At 46.6% G+C, this 18,639-nt stretch overlaps 1 protein-coding gene and 1 pseudogene across 1 annotated transcript in view; one reads left to right on the top strand and one right to left on the bottom strand.

Moving 5' to 3' along the window:
- Positions 1-5,606: 5,606 nt before the first annotated feature.
- On the top strand, positions 5,607-5,723 carry LOC134964165 (5S ribosomal RNA; annotated as a pseudogene).
- A 753-nt stretch (positions 5,724-6,476) lies between these two features.
- DUSP12 (dual specificity phosphatase 12) overlaps positions 6,477-18,639 on the bottom strand; it is a 184,190-nt gene continuing 172,027 nt past the window's right edge. The window contains exon 7 of the mRNA XM_063940630.1: positions 6,477-7,535. Within this exon, the coding sequence (XP_063796700.1) occupies positions 7,389-7,535 (147 nt within the window). The 3' untranslated portion in view covers positions 6,477-7,388. The remainder of the gene's footprint in view (positions 7,536-18,639) is intronic.

The following is an 18,639-nucleotide window of genomic DNA, read 5'->3' as shown; positions in this document are numbered from 1 at the left end:
GACACCAATTGTATTTAAGATGTTGGGATCCGACCCACCAACATATAATTGCTGAAAGGGGGTTACAACAGATATACAATCACAATAACAGAAGGGAGGCTACAATCAATGGTACATACGTTTGGTTTCGCCAGCGCCACACGGTCCGGTGCTCAGTCAATCTAGCAAGATGACCTTCAGAGAGAGATGAATGACCGGCTAGGCAGCTTGGCTTTTATACAGTTAGTCAAAACACCATACAATAGAAACTGTAACCTCTTCATCTATAGGACAAAGGGCTGGTAATTTACAGTACAGGAGGGGTCATAGGTTGATTTAAATAGGTGGGCAATGTCTGGTCCAGGTGTGCTTGCAGTTGGTCTCCACTGGGTTCCCGCCGAATATCAGAGTACATTAAACACAGTATAATATTAATATCCTGTTCCTGCGCATAATTATGCGCAGGAGCGTGCTATCTTCTGCAAACTGCTACCGGGATGTTGCCATTAAAATACCCTACAGTTGGATACCAAACACCACCTCATAACCTAATGCTGTCCCCTCATATCCTGTAAAGGTGAATCCCTTTGTTGTTGTACCTTTTAAACAAGTATAACTTGCTGGTGTGGTGCGTGTGGGCTATGTGTATATGTCTTTGAGGCTTTTCCATGCGAATACAAATGCTACCGTAATTACTCATACCACGTGCTAATACGCAGGACCGCATGAGTGGTCATACGCAACTTGCGAATATGCGCATGCACGGCAGAACAAGTACGCGCACGGAGGCCATCTGTGTGGAGTTTGTACATGATGTGTGTACTGTAATATTTTCCGACTTCGACAGCCTGGATCCTGGTGACCACGGATGCAAGTCTCCGAGGATGGGGAGCAGTCACGCAAGGCAAAAGCTTCCAAGGAAGATGGTAAAGTTAAGAGACTCGCCTTCACATAAACAATCTGGAGTTGAGAGCTGTGTACAACAGTCTTCATCAAGCGGCACGCCTTCTTTAAGGTCGTTCCATACAGATCCAGTCACACAATGTAACGGCAGTAGCTTACATAAACCGTCGAGGCGGAACAAAAAACAGAGCAACAATGGCAGAGGTGACAAAGATACTCCTCTGGGTAGAAAGACATGCAAAAGCTCTGTTGACAATTTTCATTCCGAGAGTGTACAACTGGGTAGCAGACTTCCTCAGCAGACACGATCTCCATCCAGGAGAATGGGGCCTCCACCCAGAAGTCTTTGCGGAGGTGGCAAGTTGTTGGGGTGTTCCTCAAGTGGATATGATGGCATCACGCCTCAACAAGAAGCTTCAGAAATATTGTTCCAGGTCAAGAGACCCACAAGCAATAGCAATAGATGCCCTGGTGACACAGTGGGTGTTTCGGTCGGTGTATCTGTTCCCTCCACTTCCACTTATTCCAAAAGTTCTCAAGATCATCAGAAGAACAGGAGTTCGAGCAATACTCATTGCTCCGGACTGACCAAGGAGGGCTTGGTATCCAGATCTTCAAGAGTTATTAATGGAATATCCTCGGCCTCTTCCTCTTCGCGAGGACCTGTTTCAGCAAGGGCCGTTAGTTTATCAGGACTTACCACGGTTGCGTTTGATGGCATGGCTGTTGAGCGCCAGATCCTAGCCCGTAAGTGTATTCCCAATGAAGTCATTCCCACACTTATTCTGGCCAGGAAAGGGGTAACGTCCAAACATTACCATCGTATTTGGAGAAAATATGTATCTTGGTGTGTATCCAAGAAGTCTCCTGCGGTGGAGTTTCAATTAGGACGACTTCTATTTCTACAGGCAGGTGTGGATGCTGGATTGAGATTAGGATCTATCAAGGTTCAGATTTCGGCCTTGTTAGTTTTCTTTCAGAAACAATTGGCTTCTCTTCCTGAGGTCCAGGAAAGGGGTTCTGCGCATCCAACCTCCCTTTGTGCTTCCTGTGGCGCCATGGGATCTTAATGTGGTGTTGCAGTTCCTTAAATCGGACTGTTTTGAGCCTCTGCAAGAGGTGGAGTTAAAGTTCTCACTTGAAAAGAGGTCATGCTGTTGGCCTTGACTTCAGGCAGATGAGTGTCTGAGTTAGGAGCTCAGATATTTCATGAAGATAGGGCTGAACTGAGAACACGTCAGAACTTTCTTCCGAAGGTTGTGTCTTTTTTTCATATAAACCAACTGGGGGACAGTTCCCCCGTCCCTGCGGCTCACCTGTCAGCCTTGAGCCGGGACCTCTATTCCGACAGCCCTCCCGGCTGGCTCACATCGGTGACCGGACAGCGGCATTTCCTCCACCTGGCGTCACCTGGAGTCCGGACCCCGCTCACCTCTCTAGAGTCCCTGGTCATCCTGCCGGCGGCACCGGGGCTCAGTATTTCCGCCTGAATCGGCAGGTCGGGACCGGAGCTTATTGACGGCGGCCATCTTGCGTGGGGAGCCCCGTGCGCGGCTGCAGCCAGAAGGGCCCTGGGAAGCTGTGGGCACAGTGCGAGTGCTCTCGAACCTTCGTGAACCTCCCTGTCCGCTGAATATATAACGGCAACAGGCGACCTGGTATCTGCACTGAGGGAGAGGTGCACAATCCCTCCTGACTGCTACCCCTCACCGCTCCCTGTCAGCGTCTCCTGGTCTCACTCTCCTGCTAAGTAGACACATAAGATTTGGCGGAGACTATCTGAGCTGGAGGCAGCCCTCCCCTGGGAAAAGTGGTTTTCTCCCTGCAGCAGAGTCTTATTGCAAGGTATTCCCAGCTATTGATAACCGATTTGCTGTTTTCTGCCCCACCATCTTTACTTTCCACTCCTGCTAGGTACACTCTCTCTCATCCTTTCTGGGCTCAATAGTCCCCCTGGGCTAGGATTTAAGTGAACTGTTTCTATTGATGTGGAGCTCTTGTTTAATTATAAACATTCATATACGCAGTATTTTTTCGGTATACAATTGTTCTACATTACCACCTCTGTAGCTACAATAATGATGGCTGCAGTCTATATATGTTTTTCCTCTGCCGTGATGCTTTTATTTTGCTAATGCTGCTGTGAGCGCCATATTTCCTGACCCAGAGCCTACATTTTTACTAGTGGGTAACACCGACATTTTCCTTTATTGCCTGTCATCATTGATCATTGAATTCAACTTATGGTATTATGAGCCGTTCTGCAACGAAAATCAAACAAAAAGGGCCTCAAGAAATTTCTCATCACTTCCTTCGCCAAAGCAAACCAAATTCATCTATCTCCCCTGGTGCTCCCTCCCCATTGTCCACGATGGATCAGGAGTCGGCGCCTGCCACCAAAGGTGATATGCAAACATTACAGGCTCTAATTATGGACCTTAAGGAATCCTTCACCTCTGCCCTTCAAAAAGCGGTCGTGAACTGAGAGCTGACATGTCAGAACTCACATCTCGTACTTCGTTACTCAAATCCCACTTGGATAAACTCCAGGAAGATCATGTCAACTTCGCTAACGACATGAACTATTATTATAACGAGCTGGACCTCTTAAGGGACAAAAACGAGGATTTGGAGAATCGTGAGAGACGGATTAACCCTCGCATTCGTAACATTCAGGAACAAGTAGCACCGAATAATGTTGAGCCCTATCTCATTCGCCTTATGTTCAACTGCTCCCATCTGCAGATGCTTCTATTTTTCAAATTGAAAGGGCCCATAGAGCCTTAAGGCCTAAACCGATAGACACTGATCCACCAGGGAGATGTGATCCTCAAACTGCTCTCTTTCAAGGTCAAAAATATGATTACCACAGCTAGTTGATCCTCCCAAAGCATCCTGTTTGAGGGATTAAGCCTTCACATTTTTCATGACTTGGCCCCTTCCACCACAGCCAAACAGAGGGATTTACGTGCTGTGACTTCGTTACTGTGAGATAATGGATACAAATATAAGTGGGGTTTCCCGTTTCATTTGTTGGTAGAAGTTAAGGGAAAACCGTACACTGTGCGAACACCTGAAGAAGGAAAGGATCTCATTCGCAAGCTTAATCTTCACCCTTCTGCTGGCCCCTCTCATCAAGATGCGACTGCCCAGGACTCGCTGACTTGAGCGACTTACTTTGACGGTCATATATTGCTGTTTGTTGCTCTTCCTTATTTTTGTTTCAAGTAAATATTGTATTCCTTGTTTTCATTATTGTATATGTTCGTGTTGGGTGGTCTTCAGGTTGCCGACTGTCGGGATCCCGACGCAAAGTATACCGGTGCCGGAATACCGACAGCCAGCATACGGACAGTTTTTCTCCCTCGTGAGCCGCCTGAGCCAGCAGCACACAGACCTGCTTAGCCACCTTTCCCTATCGGAGCTGCCGGGCAAGATCTAAGGGCAAGGCAAGATTTCTCCCAAAGCCACCCATACTATACAGTATCACTATTTATATCTTGTGATCTGGAGCGCCGGGCAGCCATGAATGACGAGTAATGGGAAACGGATTTATTATGGTACGTTACCTTTGCTAATTATGCATGCTGTGGCCGGAAAGTGATTTGGCTCTTAATAGCAGTCTGTGTGGTATGTTACCTCTGTCAATTATGTATGCTGTGGTTGGAAACTATACCAGCTTTCAACAGAAATTTGTTTGATCTTAGGCACATTTCCTACTTTATAGGTGATGCTTCCATCTTTAATCTCCAATTAGCAGAGATTAAACATAATTATCTAGAAGGTGGAGGCATTCTCTTGCCTTTATAAAGGGACACTAGATCCTAGAAACCTGCTCCATCTCCACCACTGCATATTACTAGCCACTGTTTATGAAACGTGTCGTTGACACTGCACAAACGTCTGATACATAAAAGCAATGTAGCTTAGTCACTGCTTATATAACGCATAATTGATACTTGCACAAACGTTTGACACATAATAGCAATGTAGTTTTGGCTCTTGATGAATACAATGGAATTGTGATACATATGCAATAGCCTAGCAGTCTGTCATAGGAATCGGAGAAACGGGGGAAACTTACTCATTTTGTGAACTTTTGTAATTGCTTAATAAGCATATATTTATGCATATATTGGGTAATTTTTTGTAAGTCCTCTTTGTTTTCCTGTCCTCCCTTTTTTGGTATTATCATACTTCAAAGGAGTTAGGAGGTTCAACTCCTTGCGCTGTGAATTCTCACATCAAGGAGAATCCTATTATGTTTGGAGTGTTTAATAAATCTCTCCTGACTTCCTTCAAGCTGCTAGACTGATTCACCCTCTCTCATTCCCCGTTCGATACCACATGGTTGGCATGACGGGAGAACAGCAGAAGGGTGTCAATATTACTGTCTCAGCTAACATTTAAGCAATACGCAACCTTATTTGGCTACGCGGATTACCTTGAGATACAGGTGCATCCTACCTCGATTGTGATTAAGGGGCGAAGTTTTACTTCTAAGCTTGTCTCATTGCACCAACAAGTGTGACCAAATGATTTTAAATCCTTCATATACCCTTATCTATGGGTAAATGACAAGGCGAATGACAGTCATCTATTAATAACCTAACACTTTTGTATCCAGAGAAATATTTGTAAAGGGATATATTGCTACCTATTCCATGTTCGGGCCATTACTCCCTTGCATTAAGTGGCAATTCAACTCTGATCAGTGCCACTTTACCTACTACCATACCACTGTATATGCCCAATCTCGTTCGATCTTGGAAGCAATACAGTGTTGGGCCTGATCAGTACCAGGTTGGATGACCACCCGGGAATATCAGGTGTTGTAGGTCATACATGGCAGTGTCACAGAAAGAGGTCCACTTGTATGGCTTCTGACATATAAACTATGCATTTGAGCACAGAACAAACCATTATCTCCTTAATATCTTCACGGTTAAAGTAATAATAATAATATTCTTTTGTTCTTTAGTCTGGCTGCATAAAAAAACCCTATTAAGGTCGGTCCTTATATTTGTCCTTTATTAAATATAATACAATAAAAGTTATGTTTTAGCACAACAATAATTACAATCTTCCGTCTCTGAAATAGAGTGCTCCCAACCAAGGTTACTTCTTTTTTCTTTCTACTTGCATACTTGATTAGGTCCTACACTATCACAGAGTCTTAAAAATTAAAACCTGGCAACTGTATCACACATAATATAACTGCAAATATGCCCATTAGGTTTAATGTGTACCTGCCACATACCTTATGGCTTTTAAAGGTACACTAGTCACCTGATACTGGCTGATAAATTACTAAGGAACAGCTGACACAGGTTTAGAGCAATTGAGTTTACATAGGGGTGCATGAAAAAGGAAGAATGCAGCTATATGAAATTCACAGAAGGATGATTATACAAGCACAATATTTGAGATTAGGAAGCAAAAGCTGATTGGTATCATAAAATAACATAAGAAGTCAACATTCATACAATTATCATTCTGGTGCACTCTAGCTTAGGATGAAGCAGGTAGCACCCATATTTGCTTCAGATAGTTTTACGGATATCCATTACACTCTGATAAACATTTGAGCCCAGTGAATGCAAATGATTTATTATAATACCATATTATACAAATGTTTTTGCATTGTAACCATTTTTGTCTACTTGGTAAACCAGAATGATAGAAGTCAGTAAGAATTCTGTTATCTGTAATTCATTCACAAGGCTAGATAATTAGGAAGTAGGTTCTCCACAACTCGAGCAGTGTCTGAGAAAACTTTAACACTGATCCTTATTGAAGGCAGGTATTAAGAACCGTGACCTCAATCAGAAATAGAGAACAATGGCCCTCATTCCGAGTTGTTCGCTCGCTAGCTGCTTTTAGCAGCATTGCAAATGCTAGGCCGCCGCCCTCTGGGAGTGTATCTTAGCTTAGCAGAATTGCGAACGAAAGATTAGCAGAACTGCTACTAAAGATTTTCAAGCAGTTTCTGAGTAGCTCCAGACCTACTCCTAGATTACGATCACCTCAGTCCATTTAGTTCCTGGTTTGACGTCACAAACACGCCCTGCGTTCGGTCAGCCACTCCCGTTTCTCCAGACACGCCTGCGTTTTTTAGCACACTCCCGGAAAACGCTCAGTTCCCACCCAGAAACGCCCCTTTCCTGTCAATCACTCACCGATCAGCAGTGCGACTGAAAAGCGCCGTACGAACAACAGCAAAACTGCTAAGGTTTAGTTAAATAACTAAGCGCATGCACGCTGCGTACCATGCGCATTTAGCAACAAATCGCAGCATAGCGAAAATCGTCAACGAGCGAACAACTCGGAATGACCACCAATGATCTTTGTGAACCAACTAATATAATCTTCTTGCTGCTACAAGATTCAAATTCTTAGCTTAGATTTTTACTAATAATAAACATAAACAGATCTTTAATAATGGTTGAAATGGGAGTAGTAAATGATAAATAACAATGCATCAGCCGGAGTCTCTCAAACTCTCTTCATCTTCCATGGATTGGAACAGGCTTCACTTCATCCACCCTGTTCTTGTGGACCTGGAATGCTGGCGTAATCCAGCGACCACATGAACACTGTTCTCCATACCAGTTGAATGAACCCAGTTTGGAGTTGCACTTGGGGCAGAGAAGCTGTAAACATTAAAAATATGTAATATACTAATTACTTTTAAATGATTTTTCAGTATGGTTAAGAACCCCCCCCCCCAAACATAACTACTATTACAACAATATTAATCACCAAAGCACTTTCATAACTGTATGTGGGGCAGTATGGACGGTGTAATGGCTAGCATTACCGCCTCACAGCACAGACGTTATAGGTTTGATTACCACCATGGCCCTAATTGTGTCGAGTTTGTATATTCTCCCCATGTTGCATGGGTTTCCTCCCAAAATCCAATAATATATTGATAGGTTAATTGGTTCCTAACAAAATATTAACCCTAGTGTGTAACCGTGTGCGTGTACATATGGTTAGGGAGACTAGAGGGGCCAAGTGGTTCAAATTCTATATTTGTCACTAGAACTAACACACATTTCTCTAACAACCTAAGTGGATGCTGGGGACTCCGTAAGGACCATGGGGAATAGCGGCTCCGCAGGAGACTGGGCACAAAAGTAAAGCTTTAGAACTACCTGGTGTGCACTGGCTCCTCCCCCCATGACCCTCCTCCAAGCCTCAGTTAGATTTTTGTGCCCGAACGAGAAGGGTGCACACTAGGTGGCTCTCCTGAGCTGCTTAGTGAAAAGTTTAGTTTTAGGTTTTTTATGTTCAGTGAGACCTGCTGGCAACAGGCTCACTGCATCGAGGGACTAAGGGGAGAAGAAGCGAACTCACCTGCGTGCAGAGTGGATTGGGCTTCTTAGGCTACTGGACATTAGCTCCAGAGGGACCAATCACAGGCCCAGCCATGGATAGGTCCCAGAGCCGCGCCGCCGGCCCCCTTACAGAGCCAGAAGACAGAAGAGGTCCGGAAAATCGGCGGCAGAAGACGTCCTGTCTTCAACAAGGTAGCGCACAGCACTGCAGCTGTGCGCCATTGCTCTCAGCACACTTCACACTCCGGTCACTAAGGGTGCAGGGCGCTGGGGCGCCCTGAGACGCAATAAAAACACCTTGAATGGCAAAAAAAAATGCATCACATATAGCTCCTGGGCTATATGGATGAATTTAACCCCTGCCAGAATACACAGAAAAACGGGAGATAAGGCCGCGGAGAAGGGGGCGGAGCCTATCTCCTCAGCACACTGGCGCCATTTTCCCTCACAGCTCCGTTGGAGGGAAGCTCCCCGTCTCTCCCCTGCAGTCACTACACTACAGAAAGGGTTAAAAAAGAGAGGGGGGCACTAATTACGCGCAGTATTAAAAATACAGCAGCTATAAGGGGAAAAACACTTATATAAGGTTATCCCTGTATATATATAGCGCTCTGGTGTGTGCTGGCAAACTCTCCCTCTGTCTCCCCAAAGGGCTAGTGGGGTCCTGTCCTCTATCAGAGCATTCCCTGTGTGTGTGCTGTGTGTCGGTACGTTTGTGTCGACATGTATGAGGAGAAAAATGATGTGGAGACGGAGCAGATTGCCTGTAATAGTGATGTCACTCCCTAGGGGGTCGACACCTGAGTGGATGAACTGTTGGAAGGAATTACGTGACAGTGTCAGCTCTGTATAAAAGACAGTGGTTGACATGAGACAGCCGGCTACTCAGCTTGTGCCTGTCCAGACGTCTCATAGGCCGTCAGGGGCTCTAAAGCGCCCGTTACCTCAGATGGCAGATATAGACGCCGACACGGATACTGACTCCAGTGTCGACGGTGAAGAGACAAATGTGACTTCCAGTAGGGCCACACGTTACATGATTGAGGCAATGAAAAATGTTTTTACACATTTCTGATAATACGAGTACCACCAAAAAGGGGTATTATGTTCGGTGAGGAAAAACTACCTGTAGTTTTCCTGAATCTGAGAAATTAAATGAGGTGTGTGATGATGCGTGGGTTTTCCCCCGATAACAACTGATAATTGCTAAAATGTTATTGGCATTATATCCTTTCCCGCCAGAGGTTAGGGTGCGTTGGGAAACACCCCCTAGGGTGGATAAAGCGCTCACACGCTTGTAAGAACAAGGGCTCTACCCTCTCCTGAGATGGCCGCCCTTAAGGATCCTGCTGATAGAAAGCAGGAGGGTATCCTAAAATGTATTGACACACATACTGGTGTTATACTGCGACCAGCAAATCGCCTCAGCCTGGATGTGCAGTGCTGGGTTGGCGTGGTCGGATTCCCTGACTGAAAATATTGATACCCTAGATAGGGACGGTATATTATTGCCTATAGAGCATTTAAAAGATGCATTTCTATATATGCGTGATGCACAGCGGAATATTTGCCGACTGGCATCAAGTTTAAGTGCGTTGTCCATTTCTGCCAGTAGAGGGTTATGGACACGACAGTGGTCAGGTGATGCGGATTCCAAACGGCATTTGGAAGTATTGCCTTATTAAGGGGAGGAGTTATTTGGGGTCGGTCTTTCAGACCTGGTGGCCACGGCAACAGCTGGGAAATCCACGTTTGTACCCCAGGTCGCCTCTCAACATAAGAAGACGCCGTATTATCAGGCGCAGTCTTTTCGTGGGCAAGCGGGCAAAAGGTTCCTCATTTCTGCCCCGTGACAGAGGGAGAGGAAAAAGGCTGCAGAAATCAGCCAGTTCCCAGGAACTGAAGCCCTCTCCCGCCTCTGCCAAGCCCTCAGTATGACGCTGGGGCTTTACAAGCAGAATCAGGCACGGTGGGGGCCCGTCTCAATGAATTTCAGCGTGCAGTGGGCTCACTCGCAAGTAGACCCCTGAACCCTTCAGGTGATATCTCAGGGGTACAAATTGGAATTCGAGACGTCTCCCCCTCGCCGTTTCCTAAAGTCGGCTTTACCGATGTCTCCTTCTGACAGGGAGGCAGTTTTGGAAGCCATTCACAAGCTGTATTCCCAGCAGGTGATAATCAAGGTACCCCTCCTGCAACAGGGAACGGGGTATTATTCCACACTGTTGTGGTACCGAAGCCGGACGGCTCGGTGAGACCGATTCTAAATCTAAAATCTTGAACACTTACATACGGAGGTTCAAATTCAAGATTGAGTCACTCAGAGCAGTGATTGCGAACCTGGAAGAAGGGGACTACATGATGTCTCGGGACATCAAGGATGCTTACCTTCATGTCCCAATGTACCCTTCTCACCAAGGGTACCTCAGGTTTATGGTACAGAACTGTCACTATCAGTTTCAGACGCTGCCGTATGGATGGTCCACGGCACCCCGGGTCTTTACCAAGGTAATGGCCGAAATGATGATACTCCTTCGAAGGAAGGGAATTTTAGTTATCCCTTACTTGGACGATTCCCTGATAAGGGTAAGATCCAGGGAACAGTTGGAGGTCGGTGTAGCACTATCTCAGGTAGTGTTGCGGCAGCACGATTGGATTCTCAATATTCCAAAATCGCAGCTGATTCCGACGACTCGTCTTCTGTTCCTAGGGATGATCTTGGACACAGTCCAGAAAAAGGTGTTTCTCCCGGAGGAGAAAGTCAGGGAGTTATCCGAGCTAGTCGGGAACCTCCTATAACCGAGCCAAGTCTCAGTACATCAATGAAATGGTTCTGGGAAAAATGGTGGCTTCCTACGAAGCAATCCCATTCGGCAGATTCCACGCAAGAACTTTCCAGTGGGACCTGCTGGACAAATGGTCCGGGTCGCATCTTCAGATGCATCAGCGGATAACCCTGTCACCAAGCACAAGGGTGTCTCTCCTGTGGTGGTTGCAGAGTGCTCATCTTCTAGAGGGCCGCACATTCAGGACTGGGTCCTGGTGACCACGGATGCCAGCCTGCGAGGCTGGGTAGCAGTCACACAGGGAAGGAATTTCCAGAGCTTATGGTCAAGCCTGGAGACATCACTTCACATAAATATCCTGAAGCTAAGGGCCATTTACAATGCTCTAAGCTCAGCAAGACCTCTGCTTCAAGGTCACCCGGAGTTGATCCATTCGGACAACATCACGGCAGTCACCCACGTAAACAGACAGGGTGACACAAGAAGCAGGAGGGCAATGGCAGAAGCTGCAAGGATTCTTCGCTGGGCGGAAAATCATGTGATAGCACTGTCAGCAGTATTCATTCCGGGAGTGGACAACTGGGAAGCAGACTTCCTCAGCAGACACGACCTCCACCCAGGAGAGTGGGGACTTCACCCAGAAGTCTTCCACATGTTTAAAAAAACTCGACAAGTATTGCGCCAGGTCAAGGGACCCTCAGGCAATAGCTGTAGACGCTCTGGTAACACAGTGGGTGTACCAGTCAGTGTATGTGTTCCCTCCTCTGCCTCTCATACCCAAGGTACTGAGAATTATAAGATGGAGAGGAGTAAGCACTATATTCGTGGCTCCGGATTGGCCAAGAAGGACTTGGTAACCGGAACTTCAAGAGATGCTCACGGAGGATCCGGGGCCTCTACCTCTAAGAAGGGACCTGCTCCAGCAAGGACCCTGTCTGTTCCAAGACTTACCGCGGCTGCGTTTGACGGCATGGCGGTTGAACGCCGGATCCTGAAGGAGAAAGGCATTCCGAATGAAGTCAGTCCTATCCTGATCAAAGCCAGGAAAGATATAACCGCAAAACATTATCACCGCATTTGGCGAAAATATGTTGCGTGGTGCGAGGCCAGTAAGGCCCCGACGGAGGAATTTTCAACTAGGTCGATTCCTACATTTCCTGCAAACAGGAGTGTCTATGGGCCTGAAATGGGGGTCCATTAAGGTTCAAATTTCGGCCCTGTCAATTTTCTTCCAAAAAGAACTAGCTTCAGTCCCTGAAGTTCAGAAGGTTGTGAAAGGGGTACTGTATATACAGCCTCCTTTTGTGCCTCCAGTGGCACCTTGGGATCTAAATGTAGTTTTTGGGTTCCAAAAGTCACATTGGTTTGAACCACTTAAATATGTGGAGTTAAAATATCTCACATGGAAAGTGGTCATGCTGTTGGCCCTGGCCTGGGCCAGGTGCGTGTCAGAATTGGCGGCTTTATCCTGTAAAAGCCCTCATCTGATTTTCCATTCGGACAGGGCGGAATTGAGGACTTGTCCTCAGTTTCTCCCTAAGGTGGTTTTCAGCGTTTCACCTGAATCAACCTATTGTGGTGCCTGCGGCTACTAGGGACTTGGAGGACTCCAAGTTGCTAGACGTTGTCAGAGCCCTGGAAATATAGGTTTCCAGGACGGCTGGAGTCAGAAAATCTGACTCGTTGTTTATTCTGTATGCACCCAACAAGCTGGGTGCTCCTGCTTCTAAGCAGACTATTGCTCGTTGGATTTGTAGTACAATTCAGCTTGCACATTCTGTGGCAGGCCTGCCACAGCCAAAATCTGTAAAAGCCCATTCCACAAGGAAGGTGGGCTCATCTTGGGCGGCTGCCCGAGGGGTCTCGGCTTTACAACTTTGCCGAGCAGCTACTTGGTCAGGAGCAAATACGTTTGTAAAATTCTACAAATTTGATACCCTGGCTGAGGAGGACCTGGAGTTCTCTCATTTGGTGCTGCAGAGTCATCCGCACTCTCCCGCCCGTTTGGGAGCTTTGGTATAATCCCCATGGTCCTTACGGAGTCCCCAGCATCCACTTAGGACGTTAGAGAAAATAAGAATTTACTTACCGATAATTCTATTTCTCGTAGTCCGTAGTGGATGCTGGGCGCCCATCCCAAGTGCGGATTGTCTGCAATACTGGTACATAGTTATTGTTACCAAAAAATCGGGTTATTGCTGTAGTGAGCCATCTTTTCTAGAGGCTCCTCTGTTATCATGCTGTTAACTGGGTTCAGATCACAGGTTGTACGGTGTGATTGGTGTGGCTGGTATGAGTCTTACCCGGGATTCAAAATCCTTCCTTATTGTGTACGCTCGTCCGGGCACAGTATCCTAACTGAGGCTTGGAGGAGGGTCATAGGGGGAGGAGCCAGTGCACACCAGGTAGTTCTAAAGCTTTACTTTTGTGCCCAGTCTCCTGCGGAGCCGCTATTCCCCATGGTCCTTACGGAGTCCCCAGCATCCACTACGGACTACGAGAAATAGAATTATCGGTAAGTAAATTCTTATTTTTCAGTGCACACCTAGGGATGTTACTAACATGCAGATTTATAGGAAAGGAGATGTTGCCCACTGCAACCAGATTCTACTTATTTATCTAGCACGTTCTAGACAATAGCTAAAATCTGTGTTGCCATCAGCAACATCTCAACTTCTATAAACCCGTACTTTAGTAAATATATCCGCTAGCATGTGTTTTCCATAACCATTTTTAATGTTCGTTTATTACAATACTAGATAGCAGCCAGTCAATAATTGTAATGTCAGCACCAGGCTTCTGTGCGTGTCCAAACGGAGCGACAATTGAATTCCCCCGTCAGGTGCCATCTAGTACACACAGTAAATGGCTAGACACAAACAAAGTTTACACCAGAAGCATATAAGGCCAGATCATCCTTTCCTCTGGTGTGACTGTCACATCCATATCAATTTGTGTTCCCGGAATGGAGTATGGGGTTAGAAAGGAATGAGAGGCTGTATGAAGGAAGCTTGGTGGCTAGATAAAGTTCGTACTCAAGGACTGGAACCCGGCTGGAGATAGTAAAGAGGAAAATATCACTCCTAAGAGGAACCTTAACCCTGGATAAGAACAAGCAGTAGAGGACCAGCAGTGGAAAACTGACTAGGGGGGATAGCTGGGGAATATCCTATTACCCCCGATATGCCAGCATGAGCGGTGGCTTATCGGGGGTTACCTGATGCTGCACCGGGTGCCGGCTGCTGACAGCTCCCGATGCAGCGCTGCTCCTCCAGCTTCCCTTGGTCACATGGGTGCTCCCCTGTCATCCCCATCCTGGGTCACCAGCTGCCTAAGAAGTGTCCAAGGCCCTAGTAGAGCGGGGTTTCAAGAATGAAACACAAATCTAAAATGTATCCTATGTATCCTAACACCATTATAGCATATTGCCGAGCAAGTGGCAGATATTTTAATCTGTTGTAGAGATCAATCAATTCAAATGAAATTCACCCTCAGGGAATAGAAGATTCATATGTAATTATTTAAAAGTGGTCTAGCCTACAAGATCATGAAGACATCTTTTTGACCATGGTTAGGGCCAGCTTCTGAGATGAAATACTGGATATTTTACATAGTTAAATAATGTTTACCCACATTTCACCAACTTAATAAAATTTCAAAGGTCAAATTATAAACTCCACTTACTCCAACTACTGTACATTGCCTAAAAACCAATGGGGATGGAAGCCTCATCTTTTTACTAAGTGGACAAATCTAGCCCACTATACCTCTGGCAATATGATACATGGCTAAGGCAGGACTTCACACATGTGAAGTGCGTACAGATGCATGCTAATGCTGCAGAACAGCAGGTTGTTATAAGAACACTGATTTGGCTGGATGTTCATAAATTGGTTAAGGGGGGTACTCACGGAGAGATCCATGCTTAAAATCTAAGCAATCTGACTAGATTGCTTAGATTTTAAGCACAGATCACTCGTGTGTAGCCCCCTCAGCGATAGCAATGCGCGGCCCCGCACATCGCTACCGCCGCTGCTAGATTGAGCCTGCATGCAGGCCAATCTAGCAGGTCGCTCATTTCACCCACTGGGTGAAATGAGCGGCCCCCGTCCTCCCCCCGCATCGCTCAGCACACATCGCGCTGTGCTGAGCGGCGGGAGAGATGTGTGCTGAGTGGTTCGCTCAGCACACATCTCTCCCGTGTATACCCCCCTTTAGTCAGACCTGCAGAATGAATAGGTGTAAAAATCAGTGTATTATATTATTGTAATACAAGAATATTAAAAGAAACAAAAGTGCAATCTATTTTGTATTTCAATGTCACTCCTGCAGCTGGTTACACAATTAACATATAAAAAATATTTCTCTAGCATCCATAAGGGATATTGGGGACACATTAGTACGATAGGTATAGACAGTGTCCAAAGGAGCCGGTGCACTTTAAATTTCTTCAACTGGGTGTGCTGGCTCCTCCCCTCTATGCCCCCTCCCACAGGCAGTTTAGAAAAAAGTGCCATCAGGAGAGGATTCACACTCTGCTAGCTCCAGAGTTTTCCTTCATTTTATTTTAAACTTTTGTTTATTTCGGTATTCTGTTTGGGCAACAGCATACCTGCACCATGTGAGTTAGGGAGGGGATGGTCACCAGCCTTGTGAGGTGCAGAGCCGCTTCCCCGCTGCAGGACCACCATCCTGAGGGGTTGTTTGTTCAGCGGGGCACTGCGCCTTGGCTGTCGCAACCGCAGCACGCCGTACACCCCTAACAGATGCCTGAAGATAAACGTCGGTGGTGAGTACAAACCCAGGGCACCGCTAGGGGGGTCCCCCGATTCATGGTGCGTCTGTCACATGGGTGAGGCATACGGGTCCCTCCTGGGGGGGACCCACTATAGCCCCTGTGTAAAACTGGCTAGCGGTGGGCTGAACTAAGCATTCATGTGAGGTTACAGCATGTTTTGGAGACATGGTCAGTATAAATATATTCAGTAGCTCCGGCGCTATTACGGGGGGCGGCGCTACATCTGAGCGGGCTCAGCGGCATTTTGGCGCCTTCCTCTGCATAAGCAGCAGCAGCCTCATACAGCTCCTCCGGACTCTGACAGACGCTGGATCACTGATACCGGGTGTAGTTTAGGGGGAGAGACGCTATTTTGTGCACATTACTTATTCCTAAAGGGGAAATTGTTGTAAACAAACAGTTTTCACTGATATAAAAACACTGACAGCCTCACTAGGGTTCTCTAGTGTTGGGTATGCTGGTGCCTTCTTTTCATCTGTGTCTCCTCTCACATGCAATAGGGCAGGCTTGCATTGTGTTGTATGTGTATTGTTGTGTGTTACTTTTCATCATGGTAAAACACAAGCTATGCAGTATGTGTAACACCAGATTCTCCCCACTCTCTGGTTCCATTTCATGTGAGCAGTGTAGTCAGTCCTCACAAAACATTGAGAATGTGGGGAAGGGTCACGAGCCTTCCTGGCTGGGTGCAATCAAAACTATGTCGTCTGATATGTCATCTCAGCTCACTGCACATTGCCCACAAGAACTGCAACAAGCAGTAGCAGATCTAGCTGCCAGGGCTGATGTTCCCCATCACCCCCTCTCTACTGCAGGTCCACATAAACGTGCTTTACCTGCACTTCTATCAGACACTGATGATGATACACAGGATGATGGGGACGATGTGGATCCCCATAGGTGGGGATTCTACTCCTACACAGGGTATTGAACTCCTAATTTTAGCTATAAGGGATGTGTTAAAGCTCCTCCTAGAGGACGCTGCAAATCAGCAGTCGTTTTTCCTCCCTCAAGACAAACTGACTGTCACAATTCCTGATTCTAAAGAATTAGATGATTTATTTAAGCTAGCCTGGAAAAATCCAGATAAGAAATATCCGGTGTCGAAACATTTTTTGCATACATTCCCCTATGCCCCTGAGGGCAGAAAGTTCTGGGAAGAATCTCCGGCTGTCTCAGTTTCTCACCTCTCTAAGAAGGCGATACTCCTGGCTCCGGACTCCTTTACAGTAAAGGACCCGGGGGATAGAAAAATTGAGATCACACTGAAATCTATCTACATTGCTGCAGGTATATCTCAAAGACCGGTCATTGCCGGTTGCTGGATAACACATGCAATTCATTCCTGGGCTACTCAAATTCAGGAGGGTCTCTCTGGTGACATGACCCTGGTTACTACGATAACTTTCCTAAAACACATTCAGTACACAGCTAGAATCCTCTGACTCCCTAAAAGATTGGCAATATTAATGCTAGGACCACTGCTATGGATGTGTCAGCACGCAAAGCCATATGGTTGCGTCAGTGGATTGCAGACGCCGACTCCAAACGCAATGTGGAATCTCTTCCCTTTACAGGTGAATGGCTCTTCGGGAGGTGAATTGGACGCATGGCTCTCCAAAGTTACTGCTGGAAAATCCATGTTTCTTCCCTCTGGGGATCCGCCTGCTAGACGTACCTACCCGGGACAGTCTACTCAGTCCTTTCGGTCCACCAGATTTCGATCTAGGGCCAGAGGTGCATCCAATGCAGCTAGAGGAACCAGAGGTAAACCTAAGAAACCAGCCGTTGCCGGCTCTTAGGAACAGAGCACCAGTTCAGCTTCCGCAAAAACCTCAGCATGACTGTGCCGCCCACCCTGGGAGGATCTCGAGGTGAGAGCTCGGTTAGGTCAATTCAGCCACATCTTGGAAAGTTCCTGCCAGGACGCCTGGGTAAGAGACCTTATTTCTCAGGGTTACAAGCTGGAGTTCGACGGTGCTCCTCCCCAACGATTTTCCAAATCAAGCTTACCAGCTTTGGAAAATATGAGTGTTACGCTACTAATGGCCATCACAAAGTTGGTCCAGTCCCAAGTCATTGTTCCAGTACCCCTGCAACAGCAAGGACAAGGTTACTACTGCAGTCTGTTCGTAGTGCCAAAACCAGACAGGTCTGTGAGGCCAATTTTGAATCCTTTCCTAAAGGTTTTCAAATTCAAGATGTAATCTTTGAGAGCAGTGATTGCAGGCCTGGAACAGCAGGAATTCCTAGTGTCCCTAGATATCAATGACGCCTACCTCCATATCCCAATTTGGCCTCCTCATCAGGCCTATCTGAGGTTCGCCCTGCTGAACGATCACTACCTTCAGCCTGTCTACAGCTCCGAGGGTGTTCACGAAGGCGATGGCGGAAATTATGTTCCAGCTCAGAGTCCAGGGGGTCAACGTGGTCCCTAACCTGGACGATCTCATGATAAAAACGAGTTCCAGGGAGCTTCTACTGCTCCATATAGATCGCACTATCCACCTTCTGTCACACCACGGGTGGATCCTTAATCTACAGAAGTCCCACCTGGAGCCATCTCAGCGGCTCCTGTTTCTGGGAATGCTCCTGGATACTGTAGCGCAGAAAGTGTTCCTCCCAGAGGAAAAAGTGAGAACGCTCCAAGAAATGGTTCGCATGGTTCTCCGACCGACTCGAGTATCCATTCATATTTGCATAAGATTGTTGGGAAAGATGGTAGCCTCGTACGAGGCCATTCAGTATGGAAGGTTCCATGCCAGACCCTTTCAATTGGACATCCTGAACAAGTGGTCCGGTTCCAATCTTCAGATGCACCGGATGATTC

The sequence above is a fragment of the Pseudophryne corroboree genome, chromosome 9 (assembly GCF_028390025.1).
Source record: "Pseudophryne corroboree isolate aPseCor3 chromosome 9, aPseCor3.hap2, whole genome shotgun sequence".
NCBI classification, from domain to species: Eukaryota; Metazoa; Chordata; class Amphibia; order Anura; family Myobatrachidae; genus Pseudophryne; species Pseudophryne corroboree.
The sequence above is the reverse complement of the archived record's forward strand: the minus strand, read 5'-3'. Positions and strand labels throughout refer to the sequence as shown.